Genomic DNA, 16,686 nt, shown 5'->3' on the forward strand with positions numbered 1-16,686 from the left:
TTCATACATGATATTTTACATGTTTCAATGCCATTCTCCCAAATCTTCCCACCCTCTCCCTCTCCCACAGAGTCCATAAGACTGTTCTATACGTCAGTGTCTCTTTTGCTGTCTCATATACAGGGTTATCGTTACCATCTTTCTAAATTCCATATATATGCATTAGTATACTGTATTGGTGTTTTTCCTTCTGGCTTACTTCACTCTGCATAATAGGCTCCAGTTTCATCCACCTCATCAGAACTGATTCAAATGTATTCTTTTTAATGGCTGAGTAATACTCCATTGTGTATATGTACCATAGCTTTCTTATCCATTCATCTGCTGATGGACATCTAGGTTGCTTCCATGTCCTGGCTATTATAAACAGTGCTGCGATGAACACTGGGGTACACGTGTCTCTTTCCCTTCTGGTTTCCTCAGTGTGTATGCCCAGCAGTGGGATTGCTGGATCATAGGGCAGTTCTATTTCCAGTTTTTTAAGGAATCTCCACACTGTTCTCCATAGTGGCTGTACTAGTTTGCATTCCCACCAACAGTGTAAGAGGGTTCCCTTTTCTCCACACCCTCTCCAGCATTTATTGCTTGTAGACTTTTGGATTGTAGCCATTCTGACTGGCATAAAATGGTACCTCATTGTGGTTTTCATTTGCATATCTCTGATAATGAGTGATATTGATCATCTTTTCATGTGTTTGTTAGCCATCTGTATGTCTTCTTTGGAGAAATGTCTGTTTAGGTCTTTGGCCCATTTTTTGATTGGGTCATTTATTTTTCTGGAGTCTAGCTGCAGGAGTTGCTTGTATATTTTTGAGATTAATTCTTTGTCAGTTACTTCATTTGCTATTATTTTCTCCCATTCTGAAGGCTGTCTTTTCACCTTGCTTATTGTTTCCTTTGTTGTGCAGAAGCTTTTAATTTTAATTAGGTCACATTTGTTTATTTTTGCTTTGATTTCCAATGTTCTGGGAGGTGGGTCATAGAGGATCCTGCTGTGATTTATGTCAGAGACTGTTTTGCCTATGTTCTCCTCCAAGAGTTTTATAGTTTCTGGTTTTACAGTTAGATCTTTAATCCATTTTGAGTTTATTTTTGTGTCTGGTGTTAGAAAGTATTCTAGTCATTCTTTTACAAGTGGTTGACCAGATTTCCCAGCACCACTTGTTAAAGAGTTTGTCTTTTCCCCATTGTATATTCTTGCCTCCTTTGTCAAAGATAAGGTATCCATAGGTGTGTGGGTTTATCTCTGGGCTTTCTATTTTGTTCCATTGATCTATATTTCTGTCTTTGTGCCAGTACCATACTGTCTTGATGACTGTGGCTTTGTAGTAGAGCCTGAAGTCATGCAGGTTGATGCCTCCAGTTCCATTCTTCTTTCTCAAGATTGCTTTGGCTATTCGAGGTTTTTTGTAGTTCCATACAAATTGTGAAATTATTTGTTCTAGTTCTATGAAAAATACCATTGGTAGCTTGATAGGGACTGCATTAAATCTATAGATTGCTTTTGGTAGCACACTCAATTTCACTATATTGATTCTTCCAATCCATGAAAACGGTATATTTCTCCATGTATTAGTGTCCTCTTTGATTTCTTTCTATATATAGGTCTTTTGTTTCTTTAGGTAGATGTATTCCCAAGTATTTTATTCTTTTCGTTGCAATGGTGAATTGAATTGTTTCCTTAATTTCTCTTCCTATTTTCTCATTATTAGTGTATAGAAATGCAAGGGATTTCTATGTGTTGGTTTTATATCCTGCAATTTCACTAGATTCATTGATTAGCTCTAGTAATTTTCTGGTGGAGTCTTTAGGGTTTTCTATGTAGAGGATCATGTCATCTGCAAACAGTGAGAGATTTACTTCTTCTTTTCCAATGTGGATTCCTTTTATTTCTTTTTCTGCTCTGATTGCTGTGGCCAAAACTTCCAAAACTATGTTGAATAGTAGTGGTGAGAGTGGGCACCCTTGTCTTGTTCCTGACTTTAGGGGAAATGCTTTCAATTTTTCACCATTGAGGATAATGTTTGCTGTGGGTTTGTCATATATAGCTTTTATTATGTTGAAGTCTCCCTGGAGTCAGGAGTTTTCTGGTGTTCTCAGAATTTGGACTTAAGCCTCCTGCTTCTGGTTTTCAGTTTCACTTTTACTGTAGCCTCAAGACTTCTCCATCTATACAGCACCATTGATAAAACATCTAGGTTAAAGATGAAAAGTTTCTCCACAGTGAGGGACACCCAGAGAGGTTCACAGAGTTACATGGAGAAGAGAATAGGGAGGAGGGAGATAGAGGTGACCAGGATGAGATGAAGTGGAATCAAAAGAGGAGAGAGCAAGCTAGCCAGTAATCACTTCCTTATGTGAGCTCCACAGTCTGGACCACTCAGAGATATTCACGAAGTTACACAGAGAAGAGAAGAGGGAGGAAGGAGACAGAGGTGGCCAGGAGAATAAAGGGAAGAATCAAAAGAAGAGAGACAGATCCAGCTAGTAACCAGTTCCCTAAGTGTTCTCCACAGCCCAGAACACGCAAAGAGATTCACAGAGTTGGGTAGAGAAGAGAAGGGGGAGGGAGGAGATAGAGGTGACCTGGTAGAGAAAAAGAGAGTCCAAAGAGGGAAAGAGCAGTCAAGCCAGTAATCTCACTCCCAAGTAAAAATGGGTACTGAAGATTGGGTTCTTAAAGGTACAAAATTGATAACAAATACCAAAAAGCAAAGATTAAAAATCTAGCGTAGAGGTTGGATTTTCAAAAATACAATATTAAAGAAAAAAAGTCACAAAAATTATAAAATATATATATATGAATTTGCTTTTAAAAAAAATAGGGTCTCTCTTTTTTTTTGCAAAGTAATAGTAGGTTATGAAAATGAAAATTAAAGGAATAATAGAGGACTTAAAAAAATTTAAAAATTAAAGAATGATAGTAAAAATATATCTAGGACTTTGTCTGGTGTTGTTGTGGGCAGTGTGGGGTCAGTTTATTTTTGGATAGTTTCTTGATCTGGCTTATATTTCTCAAGATCTAGAGGCCCCTTCCTATGTAGTGGGTACTAACTACAGGGTTTTAATCTATTGCCTCTGTCACTTCCAAGGAGGTTCCCTCTGTTTTAGCTTCTTCTGTTTGCTGGTCTCTTCAGTGTCTAATTTCCACCCTGACACAAGGGGGCGGTGGTGGACACTTTTCTTAGGCTCACTTGTTCAGTCTTGCTGTGGGGAGGGAGGGACGCTGCAAACAAATAACATTGGTGTGTGCTTGCAGTATTTCAGCCACACTAGGTTTGCCACCTCTCACAGCTTAGGCTTAGGCTCTAGGTTGCTCTGCCGGGAACTGTCTAAGGCTGGCCCTGGGCTGCATGCACCTCCCAGGTCTAAGCCACTCAGGTTCAGGCACTCGGGTACTCCTCAGAGGTGCAGACTCAGTTGGGCCTGCATTTTGTGCCCTTCCCAGCTCAGAGCAGCTCAGATGACCAGGTGTTTGGCGAGCCTGGTTGCTGCAACTTATCGCCTTCCCTGTCCCTGCTGCTTGGTTTTCTGGGTGTACATCCGGCGCACCTTCTCAGGCGGATGTTGACCGTCCAGAATCCCAAGAAGTCTTGGTTAACAATGAAGCATGCTTGCAGCTTGGTAGATAATGCCTCTCTGGGGCCGTGATTGCCCCCTTCTGGCTCTGGCTGCCTGTCACAGGACGGGGATGATCTGCAGCCAGCTAGCTCTGTTCAGTCCTTTGTTCTGTGAGCGGGCCTGGCAGTGTCTTATGTTAGGGCTTTTCACGTGGTAGCTATCCCACAGTCTGGTTTGCTAGCCCAATTTAGTTCCCTCAGATTGCCCTCAGAGCATTCAGGCCCTGTCCTTATTCTAAGCAATGTAGCCCACTCCTCCCTGCCCAGCCCCCGCTTGCTAGTGGCAGATGCAGGTGTCTGCGCTGCTTCTCTGCTGGGGGAGTTACCATTGGGCACGTAATCTGTGGGTTTTAATTATTTATTTATTTTTCCTCCCGGTTATGTTGCCCTCTGTGGTTCCAAGGCTCGCCACAGGCTCGGCAGTGAGAGTGTTTCCTGGTGTTTGGAAATGTTTCTCTTTTTTAAGACTCCCTTCCAGGGATGGAGCTCGGTCCCTACCTCTTTTGTCTCTCTTTTTATCTTTTATATTTTTTCCTACCTCCTTACAAAGTCAATGGGCTGCTTTTCTGGGCGCCTGATGTCCTCTGCCGGCATTCAGAAGTTGTTTTGTGGAATTTACTCAGCGTTCAAATGTTCTTTTGATGAATTTGTTGGGGAGAAAGTGGTCTCCCCGTCCTATTACTCCGCTATCTAAGGACCACCCCTCTCTACATATTTTTCGACCCAAAATTCCTGGTGGGAATAGTCTGAGTCCTGAACCCATCTGACTTAGTCTAGGGTTAAGCACTCTTGAGAGCCTTAGAAGCCTGGAATCTGGGAATCCAAGCTGGAGTCACTCAGCAGAACACGCAAGGCCTCTCCAAGGAAATAAGCTGCTGTAGCCAAATGTCAGGCCTCTGGAAGCCTTGGAAATAATGGTTATCAGCGATCTGAGTCTTTCCTGAGAAGAGGAAATCAGGTGCTTAATCAATGCTACCTACTATTCCCAACCCCAAGTCTTTTTTCTAAGGATAGACCAGATTTTCCTGGCCATGCCAAAGTTAAGTTAGAGATTCCCTGGACATTGAGGAAAAGGTAAGGTGATAATAGAGGTGAAAGATGCTTTTTTTGTTCCCAATATTTTATTATGAAAACTCTCAAACATACAGAAAACTGGAAAGTATTTTGCAGTGAACATTCAGATACCTCCCATCTCAGTTCTCCCATTGGGGTTTTACTTTTCTTGGTATATCACACACCTATTCATTTATCCACCAGTTTAGTCACCCATCAATACACCTTGGTTTTTTGTTTTTTTTTTTTTAAGGTGCTGCTTTTTTACTTCATTAGTCCTTTATGATTTACAGCAACCTGATTTTATTTCATCTCTAACACATTTCTGGAGGAAGATGGTACAGGTGGGACATTTCTAGCTTATAGATGAGTAAACTAATTCTCAGGGAAATTCAGAAATTCATCCAAAGTCACTATTCTCATTTCTTTGTGGAATAGAAGCCTATAAAGTCTTTTGTACTGATTATTGTACCTACATTCATGAGAGAGAACGTCAGGTGAGTGAATGAATAACTTTGCTAAGCAATGGATCTAGAGGGAGGGCGGACAAAATATCATCTCATTTCTCAACATCTAGCATTTATTATCAGCATGTGTTTTTATAATGAATGAATGACTGCGTGCATGCATGCATGAATAAACAAACAAATGAATGAATGCTGGCTAGAGGATCCCAGCTGCTTCTCCAAGTCCCTCTTTTGTCTCTGCAGGGCAAGGAGCCTCTGAAAAAGACTCAGCCTCAACAGTGGTGAAAGCCATTGTAGGGGGTTCAGTGATTCTCTCCCTCAACATTTCAGTGGATGCAGAAATTGAGCAAATCACCTGGAGTGGTCCCAAAGACGCTTTGGTTTTAGCATTCCCAAGTGGAGAGATTTTGTTTTTAGACAAAAGCTACAAAGGGCGAATAAACATCCCAAAAAACAACTCTTTGTCTATTAACAAGCTGACTCTGAAAGATGCTGGTTCATACAAAGCCCGGATAAACCAAAAGGGATCTGAAGACATCAATGAGAGATTCATCTTATATATCTATGGTGAGTTCTAAAGAGCGAGTGTGAGCTTTGACCTTTTATTTTTAAAAGCAGTCTTTTTTCCTCTTCAGGAATTTATCTAAGATGAAGAGAGCAATGATATTGGCCATTTTCACCCAATATAAATACAGATGTCAAGAGTAAAAAACAACCAAAATATGGTTAAGAGCCATTTGGATTTTTCTCTCTGTTAATATCCTTTATCCATCTGTATTAGCTTGTTAGAGTTGCCATAACGAAATATCACAGACTGGGTCATTTAAACAACTGAAATTCGTTTTATCACAATTCTGGAGGGTTGAAGCCTGAGATCAAGGTGTCAGAGAGCTTGATTTCTTCTGAGCCTCACTCCTTGGCTTGCAGATGGCCACCATTTTGGCGTGTCTTCACATGGTGTCCCTCTGTCTGCACGGTCTGTGTCTTACTCGCCTCTTTTTACAAGGACACCAATCGTACTGGATTAAGGCCCACATTACAATCCCACTTTAACTTAATTATCTCTTTAAAGGCTCTGTCTCCAAATACAGCCACATTCTGAGGCACTAGGGATTATGACTTCAACATAGGAATTTTTATTCATCCCACTGAATAAAAATAAAAATAGCACTGTGGTCTCTGGTCCCCAAAACTCTTGTCTTTGTCACAAAGTACATTCGCCTCATCTCAACAGCCCCCAAAGTCTTAACTCATTCCATCATCAAATTCAAAATCTTATCTAGATATCATCTAAATCATATGTAAGTGAGATTTGAGGCAAAATTCCCCTCCAATTATAGACCTGTGAAACCAGACAAGTTACCTGCTTTCATGTTGGCACAGGGACATGATAGACATTTACATTCCAAAAGGGAGAAATTGGAAAGAAGAAAGGGGTCACAGGTCCCAAGCAAGTCTAACCCTATTAAGGCAAATTCCATTAGATTTTTAAAAATTGTATTGGGGTATAGTTGATTTACAATGTAGTGTTTGTTTCAGATGTACAGCATAGTAAATCTGTTGCACATGTATGTATATCCACTCTTCTTAGATTATTTTCCCATATAGGCCTTTACAGAATATTGAGTAGAGTCCCTGTGCTATACAGTAGGTCCCTATTCATTAATCTATTTTATATGTAATACTGTGTATATGTCAATACCAATCTCCTAATTTATCCTTCACCCTCTCTGGTAACCAGAAGTTTATTTTTTACATCTGTAACTCTATTTCTGTTTTACAGATAAGTTCATTGTTAAGATTCCATGTATAAGCAATATCATATGATGTCTTTCTCTGTTTGACTTATTTCACTCAGTATGACAATCTCTAGGCCCATTCATGTTGCTATAAATGGAATTATTTCTTTCTTTTTTTTTATGACTGAGTACCACATCTTTTTAAGGTTCAAGAACCACCCCCACCAACACTCCCCAGGCCTACATCCTTTAGGCCCATGATGCCAGTGGCAGACCCATTAACCTCTGAACTTCCCATGGGGTCATTCTCCTCTTTTCCTCAAGGATAAAGGATGATATCAGCTAGATATCTCTACTGGCTCATTCTTGAAAACCCCCCAAATCTGATAGCCTTCCTTCATTTAGCGCCATCTCTGTCTGTTTAGTCCAAGCTGGCAGAATTTCTACTTGGATAGTTAATTGGATCCATGAATCACACCATTGTCTATCCATACTCTCAGTGTTTTCTCCAGACACAAATTCTCATTTTTTTTTGCAAAATAGCTAGGCTGAGACTTTTCCAAATCTTCAAATTCTGGTTTCTCTTGCTTAACAATTCCTTCCTCAATTTATCTTTCCTTTCTGACATTTTACTATTAGCAAAAGGAGAAAACAGGCTTCTGGGGTAGTTCAGTTGGTAAAGAATACACCTGCAATGCAGGAGACCTGGGTTCAATCCCTGGGTTGGGAAGATCCCCTGGAGGAGGGCATGGCAACCCACTCCAGTATTCTTGCCTGAAGAATTCCACAAACAGAGGAGCCTAGCAGCCTATGGTCCATGGTGTCGCAAAGAATCGGGCTCAACTGAGCGACTAAGCACAGCACAAAAGGAGAAAACAAGTAGTGCCCTCAGCGCTTTGCTTGGAGATCTCCTTAACTGAACAATAAGTTCATCACTTAAATGTTCAAAAGTAGAACACAATTTGTCTAAGTTCTTTGCTGCTTTATAGTAAGTATCACTTTTCCTCCAATAACATGTTCTTCATTTTCAACTAATACCTTACCGGGAATACCGTTAATGTTTATATTTCTACCATTGTTATGTTGATTATAATATATGTCTATCTCTCAGATAATAGAGGCTTTCTCTACAGCTGTCTTCTTTCCTTTTAAGCTCTTACCAGAATCACCTAACCCTAACATCCCTATTTTTATGAACAGTCTCTTGAAGACAGTCTAGGCTTTTTCTCACATGCATTTTAAAACTCTTCCAGCTTCTATCCATTAATCAATCCCAAAGTCACCTCAACATTTTTGGGAATTTGTCATATAGCACCCCAGGTCTAGTGCAAAAGTCTGTATTGGTTTGCTAGGGCTGTCATAACAAAACAGCACAGACCGAGTGACTTAAACAAGAAAGATTTATTTTTTTTCACAAGTCAGAAGGTTGGTTAAGATGTCAGCAGGTTTGGTTTCTTCTGAGGCCTCTTTCCTTGGCTTGCATACAGCCACCTTCTTTCCCTATGTCCTCAGATGGTTGTCTCTGGCTGTATTGTCTTTATCTCAGTCTCCTTTTTAGTTTTTTTTAATTTTAATTAATTTATTTATTTAATTGGAGGCTAATTACTTTACAATATTGTAGTGGTTTTTGCCAAACATCGACATGAATCAGCCACAGGCCCACATGTGTTCCCCATCCAGAACCCCCCCTCCCACCTCTATCCCCATCCCATCCCTCTGGGTCATCCCAGTGCACCAGCCCTGAGCACCGTCTCATGCATTGAACCTGGACCAGTGGTCCACTTCACATATGATAATATACACGTTTCAACGCTACCCTCTCAAATCATCCCACCCTCACCTTCTCCCACAGAGTCCAAAAGACTGTTCTTTACATCTGTGTCTCTTTTGCTGTCTCACATATAGGGTCATCATTACCATCTTTCTAAATTCCATATATACGCTTTAGTATACTGTATTGGTGTTTTTCTTTCTGACTTACTTCACTCTGTATAATAGGCTCCAGTTTCATCCACCTCATTTGAACTGATTCAAATGCACTCTTTTAATGGCTGAGTAATATTCCATTGTGTATATATACCACAGCTTTCTTATCCATTCTTCTGCCGATGGACATCTAGGTTGCTTCCATGTCCTGGCTATTGTAAACAGTCCTGTGATGAACATTGGGGTACACGGGTCTCTTTCAATTCTGGTTTCCTTGGTGTGTGTGCCCAGCAGTGGGGTTGCTGGGTCGTATGGCAGTTCTATTTCCAGTTTTTTAAGGAATCTCCACACTGTTCTCCATAGTGGCTGTACTAGTTTGTATTCCCACCAACAGTGTAAGAGGGTTCCCTTTTCTCTGCATCCTCTCCAGCATTTATTGTTTTGTAGACTTTTGATAGCAGCCATTCTGACTGGCGTGAGATGGTACTTCATTGTGGTTTAGATTTGCAATTCTCTGATAATGAGTGTTGTTGAGCATCTTTTCATGTGTTTGTTAGCCATTTGTATGTCTTCTTTGGAGAAATGTCTGTTTAGTTCTTTGGCCCATTTCTGTATGTCTTCTTTGAAGAAATGTCTGTTTAGTTCTTTGGCCCATTTTTTGACTGGATCATTTTTTTTCTTGAATTGAGCTGCAGGAGCTGCTTGTACATTTTGAGATTAATTCTTTGTCACTTTGTTTGCTATCATTTTATCCCATTCTGAAGGCTGTCTTTAAATCTTGCTTATAGTTTCCTTCGTTGTGCAAAAGCTTTTAAGTTTAATTAGGTCCCATTTGTTTATTTTTGCTTTTATTTCCATTCTGGGAGGTGGGTCATAGAAGATCCTGCTGTGATTTATGTCAGAGAATGTTTTGCCTATGTTTTCCTCTAGGAGTTTTATAGTTTCTGGTCTTACATTTAGATCTTTAATCCATTTTTACTTTATTTTTGTGTATGGTATTAGAAAGTGTTCTAGTTTCATTCTTTTACAAGCAGTTGACCAGTTTTCCCAGCACCACTTGTTAAAGAGTTTGTCTTTTCCCCATTGTATATTCTTGCCTCCTCTGTCAAAGATAAGGTGTCCATAGGTGCGTGCATTTATCTCTGGGCTTTCTATTTTGTTCCATTGTCTATAATTCTGTCTTTGTGCCAGAACCATACTGTCTTGATGACTGTGGCTTTGTAGTAGAGCCCTAAGTCAAGCAGGCTGATTCCTCCAGTTCCATTCTTCTTTCTCAAGATTGCTTTGGCTATTCAAGGTTTTTTGTATTTCCATACAAATTGTGAAATTATTTGCTCTAGTTTTCTGAAAAATACCATTGGTAGCTTGATAGGGATTTCATTAAATCTATAGATTGCTTTGGGTAGTATACTCATTTTCACTATATGTATTCTTCTGGTCCATGAACATGGTATATTTCTCCATCTATTTGTGTCCTCTTTGATTTCTTTCATCAGTGTTTTATAGTTTTCTATATATATATGTCTTTTGTTTCTTTAGGTAGATATATTCCTAAGTGTTTTATTCTTTTCATTGCGATGGTGAATGGAATTGTTTCCTTAATTTCTCTTTCTATTTTCTCATTGTTAGTGTATAGGAAGGCAAGGGATTTCTGTGTGTTAATTTTATATCCTGCAACTTTTTTTTAAAGGACATCAGTTATGTTGGACTAGGGACCATCCTAATGACTTGATTTTAAATTAATTATCTTTGTTTCCAAATACAGTTCTATATTCAATCACAGTCCAAGGTACTGGGGGTTAAGACTTCAACATATGCATTTGGAGGGGGCACAAAATTAAGCCTATGGCTTAATTTTTCTATCATATCATTTGACCTTTTTTACTGATTTGTAGGGAGCTCTGTGTATATTAAGGAAATTGAATTCTATGCAGTTAAGAGAAACAGAAAGAACCAACTTAATATATACTAATATACAACAATTTCCAAAATATATTATTAAAAATTTTTAAAGCTTCAGGACTATATGTATAATATGCTATCATACATGTATCTATAACTAGAATATCTCTGAAAAGATCAACAAGAAATTCATAGCATTAATTCCCTCCAGGAACAATAATTTGTAAGGAGAAAAATTAGGTGGCTAGGGGCAAGAGAGCTTGTTTCTTTGTGTGTGTGTGTATACCTTTTGTATCTTTGCAATTTCAATTTTATATATTGCCTATTCCAAAAAAAAAAGAAAGTGAACTTACACACACACACACACACACACACACGCACACGCACACATACTGTGAACAGAGGAGGTGGCACAAAAGGGAAGGAGAGGACCAGGAAAAAAGTTCGAAACCAAAATGGGTTCCAAATTTAGACCAAAAGCAAGGGCAACTCAAATTATAGACGCAGAGCTTCCAACTCCCTAGAGTCTGAGGCTAGCTCAATTCATTCATTTATTAATATTTACCAGATTCATGAGTGCCTTTCATGGGTCAGGCAGGTGCTGGATGTTCAGGTATGGATTCTGGCTCTGTCTTTGAGGAATTCACAGACTGGTGGGGGAGAGAGAGTATTCAGACTATCATCATGTTGAGTCACAGTGATAACCCCTGTAGAGGGTACTAGGTAAGCACAGAGGAAAGGCACTCAACCTTTGTGGGAAACTAAGTAAAAAAGAAAGAAAAACTTCCCACAGGAACAGACAGTGCTGGCCTCTCCCTTCCTCCCTCTGCTGCTCTACCATCCCCATCTTTTCTCTTTAGCCCTTTCCTGCTGGAGAAGCAGTCAGAGTATTTTCATTGCCATTGTCCTTGCAGAACAGCTGCAGGAGCCCCAAGTCACCATACAGTCTGTGAACGTGTCTGAGAACGCCTCCTGTACCATCACCCTGGTATGCTCTGTGGAGGGGGCAGGGGGAGATATTCAGTACAAATGGACTTCGAGGGATCCTCATGCTTCTGAATCCTGGGGGCACCCTACTCTCACCATCTCCTGGTTGCCCTGTGATGCAGACCTACCATACACCTGCACAGCCAAGAACCCGGTCAGCCAGAGCAGCTCCCACCCTGTCCATGTCTCGCAGTTCTGTACAGGTAACTGGCTCCACTAAGGCCCAGAAATAGTCTAAGCAGCTATAGAGTCTAAACCCCAGGATTCTGGCAGGACACAGATGAAGTAGCAAGGTAAGAGAACAGACTTGCAGATTCCTTTTTCTCTACCCTCAAGAGGCTAAGAGAGACTGACAGGGGACTTAGGCACTCCCAGGGCACTGTGAAACCCTAAGAGTCTGCAGAGAGAGGGAAAGAAAGTATAGATGCAGAAATCTAGATTGCTCTTTGCTGGGGTAGGGGTGTCTCCTAGGTGTCCTCAAAAGGGCAGAGAGGCAGGAGAGGCCTGGGTATGCCCTGGGCAGAGCCAGGTGCTTACTTGTGCATGACAAGTGGCCATGTGAAAGCAGCAGGGATGCCTCATCAGAAAAGCGGGGGAAGGGATCCTGGGCAGGAGGGTCTCTGGGACTTAAGTCCCTTCAGGCAGGCTGAGGGTCAAAGGGTCAGGACCAGTGGCTGAATTTGCAATATCTCATCTCTGACTACAGATCTAGGAGCCTCCCGAGGAGGACCAATGGGGAAGACGGTTCTGGGGGTCCTGGGGGAGTCCATCACCCTGTCCCTGGCACTCCTGGACAGTCAGCACATAGACAATGTTGTCTGGATATTTAACACGTCTATTATCAGCAAAGAGTGGAAAGAAGAAGCAACAGCCAATCAGCTCATTGAGTTCAAGGATCCAGATCAGAACACAGTGTGGGTCTCGAGCCAAGACTACTCTCTAAAGATTGTCCAGCTGAAGATGGAGCACGCTGGCCTCTACCAAGCTTACTTGTGCTCAAATGCCAGAGTTGCCAGTGTGAAGCACATCAATCTGCGCATTTACCGTGAGTTTCTGAGTTGAACACCCATCATTAGATTCCTTTCCTGAAAGATTTCTCTCTTTGCTTCCTATCCCACCTCCCTCCTCCTACAAAATGCCTCAGACCACTAGGACGAGTACTCAGTTCACACCAGTCAGTTCACAGGAGGACAATACAGCCAGCAGATAGGCAAAATCTCCCTGCTCGGAGCCCTCTTCTTCTAGGCTATATGGTATATATAGCCTAGAAGAGAGTTCCAGTTAACCCTCAACCAAGCAACTTTCAGTACTTGCCCTGTCCTGCATTGATGGTGGGACCAGGAACTCGCCAACCTGTATTTTTATAGAACATTGCAATTTTGTATAAAGGCAAAGCTGGCTGGGATAAAATCATAGAAGACTGTGGAGAAAGTCTTCCTGTGAGCTCCAAGAGCTTGGAAGGGTACTCACCTTCCCTAAGTGTGAGGGACAGAACTCACAGTCTCCCTCCTCCACCTTGGGCTTCACTGGAGCTTGGCTGGACAGTTTGTGTAATTTGTATTTGCCAGCTCCTTCACCTGTACCATTCAGACATGGTCAACCTATTTCATGCGTGGGCATCTTGGTGTCTCAGTACTTGGGAAAGGAGTCACAATCCATGATGCTGTTAAAATACGTAAGTCAGCTAGTTCACATCTATTATTGCCTACTGTGACTCAAATATCAAAGAAGCAGGAAGAAAACCTAGTAAAAGGAATAAGAAACTGGGAACAAAGGGTGCCAGCCATATGTTGCTTTTAAAATTGCTAGTATTTATTAAGTACTTACTCTGTGACAGTACTCTGCTCTCCTTTCTGTATTCCTTATCTTGTGTAAGTAAACAAAATCGATGATGGGACCTCAGAATGTAAGCCTTGGAGGGTCTCAGGGCAGGTGGAAGCATTGTGCTTATCTGCGCTGATTGGTTTGCTTGTTCTTTGCGGTATACCATATAGAATGATGCGGTATGTTTTTTCACCTTTCATTAACTCCTCTATTTCACATATCTGAGCATCAAGTGATAAGCTGAGATTTCATAGCAACCAAAGGAAAGGCCAGGTGAACCTTCCCAGCCCTAAGGCAGTGTCAACACATAACTTCATGAATATATTTTGAATGGTCCCTTCCCAGTAGGCAGGCCTGACTCCACATCTGGTCTGCCTTTCTCCTCACACAGAGAGGCTGAAGAAGCCAAATGTCACGAGGAGCCTCAGGCTCACAAAGGACGGCATCTGCAAGGTCAGCCTGACATGCTCAGTGGAGGACAGTGGACACAATGTAACATATGGATGGACCCCTCTGCCTAAAGGAGCTGTCATTTCCCAAGGGGGCGCTCACCTCAGCATGTCCTGGAGAAGTGGAGAAAAACACCCCAACTTCACCTGCACAGCCAGCAACCCTGTCAGCAACAGCTCCCAGCAGTTTCTTTCTAGGGACCTCTGTCCAGGTTGCTCCCCATCTTTGTTCAGCCAAACCTCAGAGGGGTCCTTGGACCCAAGAGTTTTCCTTCCGAGTGGTTCTTTATGAAGTGCAGCAAGCAGAGTGAGAGTCTTTAAAGCAGCACATGCCAATAGAAATATAACAAAAGTCACATAGTGAGTGAAGTGAAGTCGCTCAGTCGTGTCTGACTCCTAGCAACCCCATGGACTGCAGCCCACCAGGCTCCTCCATCCATGGGATTTTCCAGGCAAGAGTACTGGAATGGGGTGCCATTGCCTTCTCTATATAAAAGTCACATAGGTAATTTAAATTTTTAAGTCATATGGAAAAGGCAAAAGCAAAGGTAAAATTAATTTTAATCACATATATTATTTTACCCAACATATCCAAAATATCATCCTTCAACATGTAATCAATACAAAGAATTATTCATAACATAATTTGCATTTCAGTTTGTATGAAGCCTTTGAAATCCAGGATGTAATTTACCCTTATGGCACATCTCAATGAAGATGCTAAATTCTCATAGGAAGTACTTGATCTGGATTCAGATTTCATAAAATTTGCCATTGAAAAAATATATTTATATCCAACTTGTTCCAAATATACTTAACAGTTTTTCAATTAGGAATTGAGTAACTGTTTTTAAATTTAAACTTTAATTAATTTAAATTAAATAGTTTAATTCTTCAGTCATACTAACCAAGATCACACAGCAAAAGCAGAATTGAGATTCAACATTCTGTGCTCTGCTCTTCCCTAAGGAGAAGCAGAAGGGGAAAAAAAGGAAATTTACCCAGGGTGTGAAAATGCTGAGTCAGGCTGTGACTGGCAAATGGGGTTAGAGCTCTGATCAATAGTAATCTGGACTCACTACCTAGAACTCTTCTTATGCTGTTTTTAGAGAAGGGCAGTGGTGTGATGGATAAGGGTGTTTTAGAGTCTGGCAGCCCACATTCAAGTCCCAGCTCAGGTTCTCTGTGATGCTGTGCAAGATAAACCTCTCCATCAGGGGTGGCGCCTGCCTTACTGCTATAATTTCTTGCTTAGAGGATGACTGCTCAATACACAGTTGTAGAATGAATGAATGAAAAGGAATATTTTCTGCAATAGTGTGGGATTTTAAGAGACAGGTAGGATGGCCATTCTGTTCTGTCCACAGTTTGCCCTAATTCTCTTGTTATTACTTATACTAATATCCCCCAATTCCTCTTCACAGGACCTGAGAGAAGCACAGAGTTTTGGATCGGGCTCTCCCTGGTGGTTCTTTTCATCCTTCTGAGCCTTGGGATCTCTGGCTGGTGCTTTTGGAAGCAACAAAGACAATGTGAGTTTCTGAGATCAGTGACATCTGCCAGCACTAGGCCATTTCCTTGGGACCTTTGGAGACGTCCTTGTCCTCTTATAATCCCCTTCTCTCTCAAGACCTCATTTCTTCTCAGAGTGATCAGGGAGGGGTGTCAGTGGGGGCTCTTTAGTTGCAAATAATTGAAACCCAACTCAAACTAGCTTAGACAAAAAAGGGTGAGGAGAAGCACAAGGGGAGTGAGTTGTTATATGAGGGCTTATATGGTCAATCTTTGGGGAAGGAAGAGAAGAGCTGGCCTAGAGACAAACATCACCAGAGACTCCAAAGTCACTAGAGCGCTCCATCTTTCATCCCTATTTTTCCCTTTGAGCCAGCTTAGCTCTCTTTCTTCAGCCAACTGAAGGGCAGGGTGGGTAAAAGGTACCAAAACAGAGCAGCTAGTAGCTCCAGACTCACATGTACTAGTAGTTCAGACACCAGGACGGGGAGAAAGATTTTTCCCCACCAACTCAAATTTGAAGAACCTTAGAAACCTGATTGGCTCCACTGAAGTCATGTGACAATTGCTTGGACTAATCACTGTGGGCAATAAGATGAACTTTTGTGATTGGCAGCTCTTTCTGGAATATTGAAGGGAGATGGAGTAGTTTCCAGGAAGAATAGATTGGTTAGAACACAGGGTCCCTGGAAGAATTACTGTGAGTCAGCAAACCAAACTGATAAGTGGCTACCACAGAGGGATTATAGCTCTCCCTTCCAGAGAGATGGCAGGAGGCTGCAGAGCAGTCTCCTCAGCTGAAAATGACCCTAGACTCTGGCCATCCCTTCCTGTGGGCTTGTACTCACATCAGGGTTCACCTTCCTCCCAAAAGCCTTTTCCCTGTCTACATCTTCAGAAATCTCTCTCCCTCTCCTCTGACTCTCACAAAATCAGAGACTCTCTCCTCTCACAGCCCTGTTGACACTCCTTCTCTAACTTGGTTTCCCAGGGTCAGCCCCAGCTTTCAGTTCCAGTCAAGCTGAGACCTCAGTTGACACACCAGGTAATATGTCACCAATGACACAGACTGGGGCCTCAGGCCACATGGAAGCTCCAGAGCATGGCTACTTAGAGTGTGATCTGCATGTGTGACCAGCAACATGAGTGTCCCCAGGAGCTGGTTAGAAATGCAAATCTTGGGCATCACCCCATAACACTGAACATG

General features: G+C 41.6%; 1 protein-coding gene across 8 annotated transcripts in view; it reads left to right on the plus strand.

Moving 5' to 3' along the window:
- The window catches only part of LY9 (lymphocyte antigen 9), a 27,786-nt gene that overhangs the window by 3,777 nt on the left and 7,323 nt on the right, over window positions 1–16,686 (plus strand). For 2 of the 8 annotated variants that reach the window (XM_010837859.1, XM_010837860.1), the window contains exons 2-7: window positions 5,384–5,707; window positions 11,622–11,897; window positions 12,401–12,739; window positions 13,910–14,179; window positions 15,392–15,499; window positions 16,471–16,524. In XM_010837859.1, coding sequence (XP_010836161.1) covers window positions 5,384–5,707; window positions 11,622–11,897; window positions 12,401–12,739; window positions 13,910–14,179; window positions 15,392–15,499; window positions 16,471–16,524 — 1,371 coding nt within the window. Of the gene's footprint in view, window positions 1–5,383; window positions 5,708–11,621; window positions 11,898–12,400; window positions 12,740–13,909; window positions 14,180–15,391; window positions 15,500–16,470; window positions 16,525–16,686 lie in introns of those variants that run through there. The other 6 variants (XM_010837862.1, XM_010837863.1, XM_010837866.1 and 3 more) reach the window with 5 other exon arrangements.

This window comes from Bison bison, unplaced genomic scaffold (genome assembly GCF_000754665.1).
Source record: "Bison bison bison isolate TAMUID 2011002044 unplaced genomic scaffold, Bison_UMD1.0 scf7180017864082, whole genome shotgun sequence".
Classification (NCBI taxonomy): domain Eukaryota; kingdom Metazoa; phylum Chordata; class Mammalia; order Artiodactyla; family Bovidae; genus Bison; species Bison bison.